The sequence below is a fragment of the Camelus bactrianus genome, chromosome 30, assembly GCF_048773025.1.
Source record: "Camelus bactrianus isolate YW-2024 breed Bactrian camel chromosome 30, ASM4877302v1, whole genome shotgun sequence".
Lineage (NCBI taxonomy): Eukaryota > Metazoa > Chordata > Mammalia > Artiodactyla > Camelidae > Camelus > Camelus bactrianus.
In genome coordinates, this window is record NC_133568.1 from 17,687,662 (window position 1) to 17,702,054 (window position 14,393).

At 44.7% G+C, this 14,393-nt stretch overlaps 1 protein-coding gene across 8 annotated transcripts in view; it reads left to right on the plus strand.

The window, feature by feature from the left end:
• ZNF532 (zinc finger protein 532) overlaps window positions 1-14,393 on the plus strand; it is an 83,746-nt gene that overhangs the window by 39,515 nt on the left and 29,838 nt on the right. For all 8 annotated transcript variants that reach the window (XM_074355262.1, XM_074355263.1, XM_074355259.1 and 5 more), the window contains one exon: window positions 1,460-3,822. In XM_074355262.1, the coding sequence (XP_074211363.1) occupies window positions 1,477-3,822 (2,346 nt within the window). In that variant the 5' untranslated portion in view covers window positions 1,460-1,476. Of the gene's footprint in view, window positions 1-1,459; window positions 3,823-14,393 lie in introns of those variants that run through there.

Here is a 14,393-nt window from a genome sequence, read left to right on the forward strand (position 1 = left end):
CCTTCCCTTTCCTTCTTTCCTTCTCTTCCTGGCCACTGACCTCCAGTGCAGAAGGAAGGAACGGGCCCAGAAAGAGATACCCTGCCTTCCTGAGGGTCTCAGCTAGTGACGGAGCGGGCCTAAGCCTTTTCTTGTTACAAATCCCATGTTCTGGTCCCTGACCTGTGCTGTGGTAGTTGTTAGTCATTTATGGTGCTAAGGCGACTGAGATGTTCCCCATCTTCATCCAGCTGCCTGACCAGTAGATGGGAAGAGGCAGGTACACACTCACTGTAGTACATCCAGAAAATAGTAGAATCATGAGATGGAGTGCTCTAGGGGCCGAGGGAGGAGGAAGAGCTCCCCTGCAGTGGAAGATGTATCTTTTCCCCAATCACTTGTCCTCTGCAGGTGGGGTGAAGGGCCTTTTGTAAAGACCCCAAGCATTTCGTGTATGTTTACATCTTTCATCTTTAGTGACGGCTGTGACCATCCATTTTCCTAAAAGTCTCCATTCTCTTACCATCCATGGCTCTGTGGACATTCACGGAAGCATTTCTTTGTAGAATGTTGTCCACCCTGATCTAGCCCGGGTGCAAAACGGAGGGCCTTCCTCCCTGTGGGTTCTGTCATGTCTTTGGGTCCATGCTGTTACGTGCTGGGAGTAATTTCATGGAAGGGCCTTTCTCAGCTGCCACAGTCACTTGCTCAACTACGTTGGATTAAGGGTGATCAGGAAACAGCTGTGTGTTACTTTAACCAGCAAAACCACTGAACGAGGGAGGGGAAAGGAAGGGACGTGGTACTTTTCTGCCAGGAGAGTATTTTTTTTCCCTAACATAATGGAGGAAATTAGGATTAAATAAAGACTGAAGGAATCAGCTCCTTAGGGATTTTTTTTAACATTTTTTTTTATTGAGTTATAGTCATTTCAGGTGGAACTTTATTAGCAGGAAGTGGCCTGTGGGGGATTGAGATGCTCCCTTCTGTGGATGAATTGGAATCTGTAATTGGTTTTTTGATTGTTATCTGGTTCTTTTAATGTGATGTCTCAAATCTGATAGTGACTGTTTTAGTAATAATTTGGCCAGTAGAATTAAATGCCATCAAGATCAAAATATGTTTGGAAGTAGGACTTTTTGAAGATGACGGATGAATCCAGTGGTAAACGACATTTTCTAGCTGTTAAACCAGAACCTGCTCTTTGTGCCGTAATGGTTTTGATCAGCTTGTTAGAGAGGCTGCGTGCTGGTGGTGCTGCACAGCATTTTGGAGGAATTACTTCGACACTATGATTGTCACGGCTTTGTACCTATTCTCTGGATGTTTATACACTTTGGCTCAGAGTCCCGACATTATAATAAGTGCAGTTACTGACTTGCTCTTCTGTGGCAATCGTCACTGTGTTCGTGTAAAGTCCTATAGGCATGTTTATCCGAATGTTAATTGCTGATGGAGTGACTTTCTTTTCGTTTAACAGAACATCTGATCAAATTCATGACCATGGGGGATATGAAGACCCCAGACTTTGATGACCTCCTGGCAGCATTTGACATCCCAGATATGGTCGATCCCAAAGCAGCTATTGAGTCTGGACATGACGACCAGGAAAGCCACATCAAGCAGAACGCCCACGTGGACGACGACTCCCACACGCCGTCCTCCTCCGACGTCGGCGTCAGCGTTATCGTTAAGAACGTTCGGAACATCGACTCCTCCGAGGGCGCAGAGAAAGACGGCCACAATCCCACCGGCAACAGCCTGCACAATGGGTTTCTCACGGCGTCCTCTCTTGACACTTACAGCAAAGAGGGATCGAAGTCCTTGAAAGGAGATGTGCCTACCTCAGAGATGACTTTAAAGGACTCCACTTTCAGCCAGTTTAGCCCCATCTCGAGCGCTGAGGAGTTTGATGACGATGAGAAGATAGAGGTGGACGACCCCCCTGACAAGGAGGACATGCGTTCAGGTTTCAGGTCAAACGTGTTGGCGGGGTCGGTTCCGCAGCAGGACTATGATAAACTCAAGGCGCTTGGGGGAGAAGGCTTAAGCAAAACTGGAATCTCTACGTCAGGCAATCTAGATAAAAACAAAGTTGTTAAGAGAGAAACGGAAACAAATTCTATAAATCTGAGTGTTTATGAACCTTTTAAAGTCAGAAAAGTGGAGGATAAACTGAAGGAAAACTCTGAAAAGGTGCTTGAAAACAGGGTCCACGAGGGGAAGCTGAGCTCCGAGAAGAATGACACGTCCCTTGGCGGCGCGGCACCGTCGAGGACCAAGCCATCCTCCAAGCTTTCTTCCTGCATAGCTGCGATCGCAGCCCTCAGTGCTAAAAAGGCTGCTTCCGACTCCTCTAAAGAACCAGTGACCAATTCCCGGGAGTCCTCTCCGTTACCAAAAGAAGTAAACGACAGCCCTAGAGCCATTGAAAAGTCTCCCGAATCCCAGAGTCTCATCGACGGGACGAAAAAAGCATCCCTCAAGCAGCCGGACAGTCCCCGGAGCATCTCCAGTGAGAACAGTAGCAAGGGATCGCCCTCTTCTCCCGCAGGGTCGACACCAGCAATCCCCAAAGTCCGCATCAAAACCATCAAGACGTCTTCTGGGGAAATCAAGAGAACGGTGACGAGGGTGTTGCCCGAAGTCGATCTCGATGCCGGAAAAAAGCCTTCCGAGCAGACGGGGTCCATGGTGGCGTCTGTGACGTCGCTTCTGTCGTCTCCAGCCTCGGCCGCTGTCCTTTCCTCCCCCCCCAGGGCGCCTCTGCAGTCGGCGGTCGTCACCAACGCTGTTGCCCCTGCCGAGCTGACCCCCAAACAGGTCACGATCAAGCCTGTGGCGACTGCCTTCCTCCCAGTGTCCGCCGTGAAGACGGCCGGCTCTCAAGTCATTAATCTGAAGCTCGCCAACAACACGACGGTTAAAGCCACGGTCATATCTGCTGCCTCCGTTCAGAGCGCCAGCAGCGCCATCATTAAAGCCGCCAACGCCATCCAGCAGCAAACCGTCGTGGTGCCGGCCTCCAGCCTGGCCAACGCCAAACTCGTGCCAAAGACTGTGCACCTCGCCAACCTTAACCTTCTGCCTCAGGGCGCCCAGGCCACCTCCGAGCTCCGCCAAGTGCTCACCAAACCTCAGCAGCAAATAAAGCAGGCGATAATCAACGCCGCGGCCTCGCAGCCGCCCAAAAAGGTGTCGCGGGTCCAGGTGGTGTCGTCCCTGCAGAGCTCTGTGGTGGAAGCTTTCAACAAGGTGCTGAGCAGCGTCAACCCAGTCCCAGTTTACATCCCCAACCTCAGCCCTCCTGCCAACGCGGGCATCACGTTACCGACCCGCGGGTACAAGTGCTTGGAGTGCGGGGACTCCTTTGCCCTGGAAAAGAGCCTGACCCAACACTACGACAGACGCAGCGTGCGCATCGAAGTAACATGCAACCACTGTACCAAGAACCTCGTTTTTTACAACAAGTGTAGTCTCCTGTCCCATGCCCGCGGGCACAAGGAGAAGGGAGTGGTGATGCAGTGCTCCCACTTGATTCTGAAGCCGGTCCCAGCAGATCAAATGATTGTTTCTCCGTCAAGCAATACTCCTGCTTCATCTTCCGCTCTCCCGAGTTCCGTGGGAGCCGGCACGCACACTGTAACAAAAATTCAGTCTGGCATAACTGGGACAGTCATATCAGCCCCTTCGAGCACACCCATCATTCCAGCTATGCCTCTGGATGAAGACCCATCCAAGCTCTGTAGGCATAGTCTGAAATGTTTGGAGTGCAATGAAGTTTTCCAGGATGAGACGTCGCTGGCTACCCACTTCCAGCAGGCTGCAGATACGAGTGGACAAGTAGAGTATCATTTACATTTTGGTGTTTCGGTGATGAATCTCTAGACACGAGCACTCCATACGATGCCGCTGGTGTTAGGGATGGGAGCGCAGCTAAACGGGGGAAAGTGTGTGTGTCCGTATGTTGTACACAGGCACGTGAGAGAGAGAGGATTGTTTTCATAGAATAGAGCGATGTTCACTCATGAATCTTATTTTAAGAATCAGTTGTTTCGGAAATGATATTTTAGACAGAAACTGTGTACTAGCTGGGTTATGGCATCTCGGAATTAGGGTAAGTAAAGGAGTTCTTAATTGTTGCATCATTGGAATTTAAGTCATAAGTCTGAGATCTAGCAATTGATAGTATCGCCCCATTGTGTTAAGTGTTGAAGTCAGGCTTCATCACCAGTGTTCCTGAGTTATTTATTAGTGACTATTTCGGATAGAAAGAAGGTCCTATTGTTGTTTATAATTACTGTCTTTTATTCACCTAATGAGTACCCCCTTTTAAGGCATGCCTGCTTACTTAAGATGTTGGTCCAGAAATATATTTAGTAATATTCTTCCCTGCAGTGAATTTAAGCTACAAATGGAAAACCTGTCTCCATTTAAGTAGAATACCTTCGGGTTTGTTTGCAGCATTTTTTGTTTGTTTTTTTGTGGCGAAGTGTAGGTTAATATTGGTGAAATGCATTTCATAATAGGCATCAGTCAGCGATTTTATCTTTATTATTTGCTTTTCTCCGTGAGACAGCTTCTGGGCAGTAGATAAATGTGTTTTACAAGTAGATGATACCTAGCATTTGGAAGTAACCAGACATGTTGAATGAAACTAATTTGAGTTAGACGGAGCCAGTGATTTAGTGTCCCTATCAGGACCCTGTGAAATTGGAAGGGGCACTAATTTGAGCTGTTACACGCTGGCTCAGGCTTCTCTTTATGAAGACTCAGTGGTGAGCTGGTCTTTCCTTTATTTGCCTCCAGTGTCTTGTTGACGAGGAGGTTTCTGCTGGGGTTCAGTCATCTGGTACCCTCGCTGTGGTCAGTTCCCCGAGGGCCACCATCGAGTTAAGTTCTTTGTAGGATTTTGAGTTTGGGGAACAAAAGACCAACAATGCCTCAATAATTTTGCCCCCCTCTGGGCGTTCAGTTGAGTGGAAATGGAAATGATAGAGAGTTTCCAGGACATTCCTGCAGCATAGAATGTTGCACGTTTCATTCTGTCTGGCATTGAAGCACTCAGGTGGCTAAACCGGTTCAAGAAGGCAGTGACTGATGCAGCTTTTCCAGTGAGTCCCAGTGACAGGGATTGGGTTCTATCCGGGACCTCTTACCTTGTCACCATTTCATCAAAAGGGAGTCTTTCTGTCTTAAAAGGTTGCTGTGAAAAAAGGAAAGGCCACTCCTTCTGTTCTGTTTGTTCTGTTGTCCTATGTCTACGTCTGCTGGTGTTTTGTGCGGGGTGGTGGAGTGTGTCCCAGGTCCCATGTGCTCGTCAGTACTGGCATGTCGAGCGGCCTCAGAGGCATCTGTTCTCTTGGGGATCCCTTCTCTAGGCGGGAGGAGGGACATGGGCAGAAAGGTGGGAATTCTCCTTCCCTGTTTCCCCCTAGTTTTTGGTTTCTGTTGACCATCTAGGCTCATCATCCCAACTAGGTTCAAACAGCGGGGAGCGCCGTCCCTCAGTGGAGGAGATTAACCTCTCTTCTTGTGTGTCTGGTGGCTTTGCCTCGACTCTTGGTATTTCTCTGGGACAGGTGTGCAGCGCACCCGTGTCCCCGGAAACATTAAGGAATGAGTCATGGCAGAACATACATTAACTCTAGGGCCAAGTATTCACGAGGCCAGGCAGTCACCCCTTTTCAAGTTCTTCCTCCAACTCTGCCGAGCTGGGGTCCACTCAGCACCCCGAGGAGAGCCTTTATATGGAGGGCGCTCCAGCCGCCAGCCAGGTGGTGACATCAGCCTGCCCCATGCACGCTCTTCTGCCCCTCACCTACCCCCCTCTCACTGGCACCCTCCACGTTTCCGCGGTTCCCCACTTCTCAGACTCAGCCGGCGGGCCCTCCTGTGCACCCAGGGTCAGCCCGGGCTTGCCCTGTCACCCAGCCTGCGCCACCGCGTGCAGAGCGGCTGCCCACTCAGCCTGGTTACCCCGATCTCCAGCCCCAGTGCTATTCTGTCGTATGGTTGTACCACTGGGTGCTTAACCCCATTCAAACATTGAAGGCGTCTCCATTGTTCCCAGTTTGGGGCTATTATGAGTAAAGCTGCTGTAAACATTTGTCTACAGGTTTTTGTGTGAACATAAATTTTCGTTTCTCAAGGATAAATCCTTGTGTGTTGGGTTGTATGGTAGTTGTATGTTTGGGGTTGTATAGTAGTGGTTTGTTTATATTCTTAAGAAACTCTTTTTCCCAGTGGCTGTACAATTTAAAATTTCAAGAGTGATCTAGTTCCTCCACATCCTCACTAGCATTTGGTGGCATCATTTTTTATTTTAGCCATCCTGGCAGATGTGTAGTGATATCTTGTGGTTTTAATGTGTGTTTCCCCAATAGCTAATGATGCTGAACATCTTTTTATGTGTTTATTTGCCGTCTGCATATCCTTTTAGGTGACATATCTCTTCGTGCCCTTCGCTCACTTTCCAATTAGTTTTTTTGTTTGCTTGTTTTTACTATTGAGTCTTAAGAGTTCTTGATATATTTTAGATACTAGTCCTTTGTTGTGTGGTTGTAAGTCTTTTCTCCCAGTCTGTGGCTTGTCTTTTCATCTTCTTAGTAGGTCTTTGGCAGAGAAGGTTTAAATTTTGTTGAAGTTCAGTTTATCAGTTTTCTCTTATGTAGCTTGTGCTTTGGGTGCAGGTCTAAGAGCTCCTTGCTCCGGATCCTGAGCAACTCCTATGGTTTTTTTCTAAGTTTTTAGTTAAATGATTTTCATTTAAGTCTGTGATCCATTTGGGGTTAATTTTTGTATAGCATGTGAGACTTAGGTTGAGACTTTTTTCCCCCCAATGCATGTCCTTTTCCTCCAACACCGTTTGTCCGAAAGGCTGTCCTTTCTCCACTGAGTCGCCTTTGCAGTTTGTCAGATGTCAGCTGAACATATTTATGTGGGGCCATTTGGGAGACTCCAGTAGACTAATTCCTCCAATTCTACTCTTTTTTCTCAAAATTGTTTCTAGCTATTCTAGTTCTTTTGCCTTTCTGTATATATTCTAGAATAGTCAGTCTTGTGTATATCTACAAAAAAGTATTGTTGGGATTTTGATAGGAATTATGTTAAACCTACATATCAGTTTGAGAATTGTTATCTTTATTATGTTGAGTCTTTTGGTCCATGAACACAGACTGTCTCTCTGTTTATTTAGATCTTCTTTGATTTCTTTTAACATTTTGTAGTTTTTAATCATTTAAGTCCTGTACATGTTTTGTTAGCTTTCTTTTTCTTTCTCTCTCTCTCTCTCTTGCTATTGTAAATGGTATTGTATTTTTCAGTGTTCACATGTTCGTTGCTAATATATAAAAATACAATGAATTTTGTATACTTACCATGTATCCCTTGACTTTGTTAACTTTATTTATTGGATTTAGGGTATTTTAGGGGATAGATTACATTGATTTTTCAGATATTGAACCAGCCTTGCATCTCTGGAATGAATCCCACTTGATCTGGGTGAATAATTCTTTTTAAATATTGTGAATTATATTTGCTGATACTTTGTTAATATTTTGTATCTATATTCATATGGGAAGGGACTCTATAATTAGCGTTAGTTTTTCTTTAAATATTTGGTAGAATTCTCCAGTGAAACTATCTGGGCCTAGAGTTTTCTTTTGGGGGGTATGTTTTAAGCACTGCTGGGATGGTAGAGGGACTCATTACTTGGTAGGGTTGAAAGTCCCACCTCCCTGCTGGCCTTCTCTGATACCATCCAGGCAGGGGTCTGGGGACACCTTATTAACAGCCTCAAGAGCAGCAGTGTGGGACTTGCGGGGATGGGGCCACAGTGTTTCCTGTGGGGTTTGGCTGGAGGAGAGCAGTAATTGTAAGTCTTCTCTTTTGCTCGGTTACCCCTTTCCTGGTCTTTGACTAGAGGTAGCAGGCTTTTGTTGGGGGTTTTTTGGTCTCTACCCATTGGTGTTTCTGTGTTGCATTTCTTCAGCTCCAAATCTGGGGTCCGTGAGGCCAAAAGATCGGTCACTCCTCGGGTCCCCAGGTCCCTAGCCAGCCTGCCTTCTTCCTTCTGCCTGAAGAGTCTCTTTATGTTTGCTTTATATATAATGCCCAGGAGTGTTAGTTATACTTAGTGGAAGGAATAGAGAAAGATACTTCTATTTTCCTGGAAGTGAAAGTTTCATTCAGTCTGTTGACATGTAGCTGTTCTGTCTCCAAGAGAGATTCCACAGTGACCTCACGGGGCTCTGCCTGTGGCCTCCAACCTGTGATTCTCAGTCGCTTTTTGGAGTTAGGCTTCCTGGGAGGGCAGTGTTCCACTTGACTTCGGACTCCTCTCCGTCTCGGGTCTGTTCCCTGCCCAGTGCAGGCAGCCGTCTTCTTGGCCCATCTGTGACAGCTGTCGGAGCGAGCAGCTCATCTGCCTTTCCCGTGTGCTGAGCCCAGCCTCCTAAGACCTCAGCCTTCCTCTTGAGAACAACTTCTTGGTTTATTTGCTGTCACCATCTCCCTTCTCTTTTTAGCTTTCATTTTCCCCCCATTTAGATCTTGACCCCTGTGTATGGTTTGAACGGATCCTTTCTGAGTTGTTCCAAGGGGGCTTGTTTGCACCCAGCAAAGGATCTCTTTTCCTGCTGACACCAGCTGTGGCTGCCGGGCGGCAGCTCCCCTTACCTTCCGCCCTGTTCAGGGTTTTGAGACTTTGCCAGCATGGAGTGGGATCAAGTATGGTTTTGGTGGCATTTACTGACTTCTGCCTTGCCAGTTACTCCTCCTCTTATAAAGGATCTGTGGGCAGTCTATATACAGTGTAATGATTGCCTTAGAGACACAGGGCACCCCATAATTATTAATTGGCCCTGTGCTCAGCAACCCCCCCATTGCAGGTCTGCTGAGAGCATGGTGGGAATCCAGGGTTTAACTTGAGGCCCTCTTTGCCCTGCATTTCCCAAGCCTGGATCTGAGCCATGGAATTCTGTCCCACCCTGGTCCGTGGTGTGGGACAGGACCCGGCACACTCAGGCCCAGGTCATCTTACCTGCTGGCATCTGTTGACCCAGATGGCAAGCCTGCTGCTGGGGTGGGAGAGGGGGCGAGATGGAACGTCTGGGGTGGATCATTCCCATCACAGCTGCACGGAACCAAGCGGGGCAGTAAAAATGGAGCACACAGGCGTTGACTTTTAACACCAGTAAATCTGCCCCGGTTGGCAGTTTGTATTCCACCCTACCCCATTAATAATCCCCGTTTTGGGGCACATTGAGGAAAGGGGTAGATGGAGGGGCTGGAGAAGCTTGCCTCCTCTCCATGAGAGCTGTAGTTTCAGTAACTGATAATTAAATGTACTGGAATGTCATTGCTTCACCTCTAAATTCAGCCAAGGACAGACTGGAAATGCTTCCTGTAGCATCTACATCAGCCATAGAATCAGAGTGTTAGAGATCCTTCGCTCAGCCCTTCTATTTTACAGTTGAAGAAACAAATGCCCAATTAGTGGCCAACTCAGGACTCAGGGTAAGATTTCTTTATTGCTAGTTATTATTTCCAGGTTGTCATGCCGATAACCTAAGATCCAGAAGCACAGAACTGGCCGCTTGCAGAGGCCACAGGCGTCATGAGAATGGACCCTGGGGTTAAATCCAGATTAGCTTCAAGGGTGCAGTTAAAGTGACTTACCTTCGGAGGTCCTAATTTTTAGGGGTTGCTGATTCAGTTTAGTTTCAGGGACTTATGGGCATCATTAGGACAACATACCAAGTATATTAATTTATCTTGAGCAGCCTCCGCCGGGGCTCATTTTGAGACACACTCGGTTCAAGCAGCTTCTTCTGGAAACCATGGAGCTCACCTCGGCTCCCTTGCTCATACCATTATTAGCTTGGTTTTTGGTCCTGCTCTCCTAAGTGTTTAATTTTGGTCAGGCTGCTCCTATCCCAGTTTATATTTTAATGCTATCAACTCTTAATTTACCTGTCTTCTTGAGTGACTTTCGTCTGAATAGATTATATGTGTTGACCACATTGCTTTCTACAGATTTGCTCACTTAACTGTCAGCTCTTATTAGGGATTTGCAGTGTAGCCGAATGATTTGGGACAAAACCACCACAACCACCTAGCACTGAGAACAAATGGTACATACAATTATTTCTGCTGTAAATGCTTGCTTTGTGTTACTTCCATTTAAGTGAGGTCGAAATGAAATGCTTTATGTTCTTATTGTGAAGTTAGAGGAAAGGGGGAGCCAGAAAACAAACTGGTGTGCTTTATTATTATTACTGTTTTTGGTGGTTGTACTGTAGACAGATTATGAAACTGCTGTTAAATGAGGCAGAAACAATTCACTTAGCGTCTGGGCCGACTGTGAAGTTGACAGTGTTTTGACCTCTAGATCAGTGTGTTTCGTGCTGCTGCAGGCTTTTGGTCTGTCTGAAGTTTAAGCCTAAGTAGATGCTGTGTTTACTCGATTTCTGGAGCCTTCTTCGTCTTTCCCCTTGTACATTTCCCAGGCTTTTTTTCTCCCTAAAATAGGAATTGAAACATAGAATTCTTTTTTCTTTTTTTTTTTTTATTTTTTAAACTTCTTTTATTGAGTTATAGTCATTTTACAATGTTGTGTCAAATTCCAGTGTAGAGCACAATTTTTCAGTTATACATGAACATACATATATTCATTGTCACTTTTTTTTTCACTGTGAGCTACCACAAGATCTTGTATATATTTCCCTGTGCTATACAGTATAATCTTGTTTATCTAGTGTACATTTTGAAATCCCAGTCTGTCCCTTCCCACCCCCCTGCCCCCTCGGCAACCACAAGTTTGTATTCGAAACATAGAATTATTTTCCTTGTTACTTGGATAATTTCTCATGTGTACAAAGAGGATGCCAGGCTCCATCTGACGCTTCCTGGATCCCTCTTAGGGCCATGATGTGCCCGTTCCCCCTTCCTCACTGCCTGCATCGGGGGCCGTGTCAGGGCTGGGCAGAGGAGGCGGGTAGTTGTCAAGTATGAAGTGGTTACTTTTCAGCTTTATTTTCTTACAGCTTTCTTGCGTTACCTGACTATGGAAGAGTAATTATTTTTATTTTAGAAAGTAGCAGTTCTCTGAGCAAATGAGTCTGCCCTAGAGTAGAAATTAGCTGCTCATTACCTAAGCATTGAAAGCATTTTCCATTTTCAGATGACATAAGTAAAATGTCAAGACATGAAAGTACTTAAGTGCGTTTTATTATACTTCTGTTCTAAAGGCAGGTACTAGAGAGTAAGTACTCTCAACTTGTATAAAAGAGAGTCTGAGTTTTAAGATACGTTTTCATTTCTTTGATTTAAAACAAAGAAGATGAGAGTGGTGGGGATAGCTCAGTGGTGTAGAGCATATGCGTAGCATGCGTGAGGTCCTGGGTTCAATCCCCAGTATCTCCATTAAAAAAACTTACATAAAATTAATAAAGTTGGGGGGGGGGAAACAAAAAAGAAGGAAAGTCAGAATCTTTTGGACCACAAAGAAATCTTGGCTTGAGGAAGGTATAGTGCAGTGGTAGGGGTCCTGGGTTTTAGTCCCCAGCACCTCCATTAAAATAAATAAACCTAATTACCGCCCCCCCCCAACAACAAAAAGATTATATAACAACAACAAAAAAGAAATCTTGGCCTGCCCGCATGGTCAAACACCCGCCCCCCCCCAAATCCAGAGAACCGTATCCCAGAGATGCTAATGAGGTCTACTCTGTGCTGTGAAAATACGTCACCACTATCTCAGGAAGCAGAGAGAACTACGTTGTCTAAAATAGGTACAGTGAACAAAACTGGAGGGAGAACAGTTGGGTAAACTGTGGGTTTGAAACTATTGCTGTGACACAGGTGTCAAGGAGGAGACTGTCTGCGGCCCAAAGAGCACACGTGTTCTCAAGGTGGAGCAGAGTGGGAGCAGGTAAATGGAGATGTGGGAGTAAACACGAGAGTACGTGCACGAGTATCTATGCATCTATATACACGAACTAAAGATAAGAATTTATCTGATGTGATTTCCCAGTGACTGAATTCTCTCCCATCTCGGTAATTGCAAAACATGGAAGCATCTTGAATGGGGACTGCAGTCCCTCCTGGCTCCCAGTTTCTCCCTGTTCCTTTTGTATCAAGGTACCTCTGTACCTAAGGTGGGTGGGGAGCCTCAGCCAATGGGAATGGATGAGTGCAAATTCCTACGGCTTGTTCGTGGTTGGGGGTGGGGTGGGGATGAGAAGGACCACCACCCGCTCTCCAGGCTCCCGGGGAGGGGCAGCCCAGTGCAGTGTGATGGGAGCATGTCCCCTCTCTCCAGGAACCAGCATGGGGGAGGTTAGTATTGAAATGTTGGTATTCGGGTGACCTTGTTACTCTAGAATGTGTTTCAGTTTTTGCAGTCAGATTTCTATCATAACAAACACTTTAATAAAACCTCTTCTTGAATAATTTTAATACTTATTTTAGTTAATCTGCCAGTAACAAAGCCCGTTCACCCACCAACACAACCGTAACTATTGATATATTTATATGTGTATTATAAACATAAAAGCATCTAGTAGGGTAGCGTGTTTAAGTAATTCATTGTGAATTTTATATGTATTGTGACGGATATTTGTTAACGTATCTTGATGAGAGATAATGTGAAAATTCTTTTCAGCTTTTAAGGGAGCATATACTTTGTCTCCTTTTTAGATTTTCTTTTTTCTTTGTTGTTGTCTTTCCCTACGTAATGAAAGCGGTGTAGTAACCACGTTACTCTCGATAAAAGAGATGCTGTGGAGGGAGGTGGGGAGACATCCATAATCCTAACATGAGGGTCCTCGGTGGCATTCAGGTGCATTTGCTAATAGTACACCCCCCTGCCAGGCCCTATGTATTTTTGTTTGTTTATTCCTTGTAATTCCCACCCAACTCCTCCCTCAGCCCCTCTGGCACAGGTCTTGGAATTATTCTGAGCCCAGTTCAAATCCTTGTTCTTCCACCTCATAGCCGTAGGGCCTTGGCAAGTTTCTTAACTCCCTTAAACCTCATTTCTTCATCTGTAAAATGGAGATACTATTATCTACTTCATAGATTATTATGAGAATCCAATGAGATGATGTATCTAAATGTATCTATTTAAAGGACCTGGTTCACCACTTGGCTCATAGTGGAATGGGCTCAGTACATATGATATGAAAATGTTTTGATTTCAGCATAGAAAATAGTGATTTTATTCCTAAGTAAGTGCAGGATATGCTAAGATGCCTGTGGAAATTCAGACATAATTCACTGTCGGGGTTGAATGACTGTGTGGTAAAAGTGAACGGAAGACCATAGTTCAAAGAAACAGATGATTACCTGTGATGATGTAGATGTCAACAGGGTCTTCTAATTAATGCATCTGCTGATTGGTTTTCCTTGCTGTGGCTTGTTTTAACTTTTGGAATGTGTATTATTAGAAAAGGAATGCTATTTTTAAATGGTGCTTAACCTCATCAAAGCTGCCTGTAATGTTCTTATTTTGTGACTGCAATAAACATTTTATGGGATAAAATTTGTATTTAAGTCCTTTCAGGAGAGAACAAAGAAAATTTTCAAGCGAGCTTCTGATTTTTCTTAGTCTGAGGTCCTCAGAAGTTTAAAGCTTAATTTGCTTGATTCAAAAGCTGAAAGAATAAAAAGTCTTTTAAAAATGTCATGATAATTCTGTTGTCAGTATAAATGATCATTTGATCTTAGCTGGAGTCTTTATTTTGAGGCTTTCTTTAACCGACTCATGAAAATTATACATTTTAGAAGATAGTAGATACTTGTTGCATGAATGCCCGAATAGTATTCAAACACGTTTTTATTTTGTACTATGTTAGGTTTATTTTTGGAATGGAAGTAATTATGTCCTCTGTTTACATTTACTTGAAGTCTTTTGTGTTTTAAAAATATGCCATGTTTATTGCCAACATCTAAGGGGATGAAAAATAAGTAGCATGTTTCAGTTTGTTCTGGTCAGTTAATGGTGTGGAGAGCCCTTTCCGAAGAGGATTTCAGTCTCAGTTTTGTTTTATATGTGACTAGATTTTAAGCTCTGTGAAGTTTCAATTTAATGTATAAATTTATGTATCTGAACTTGAGTTTGTTGGTTTTAATCATAAATCATATAATGGTCAGTTCATCCATTAAATGACCAATTCATGTGCAAAAAAAAAAAGCAACTAATGGCTGTAGCCATTCTTCTGCATTTCTGTATTTCATGTCTCAAATGACTGAAGACAAAAGAGAAAAAGAAACTGGTTTAGCCTCTAATTAATTTTTAATATTTTGAAGACAGTGTTTTGAGTTGTGGGAACTCTGACTCCTGTCAGGATAGATGCCCATAAACGTGTAATTATACATTAAACTTGATTTAGAATACCTCTTCTTCACAC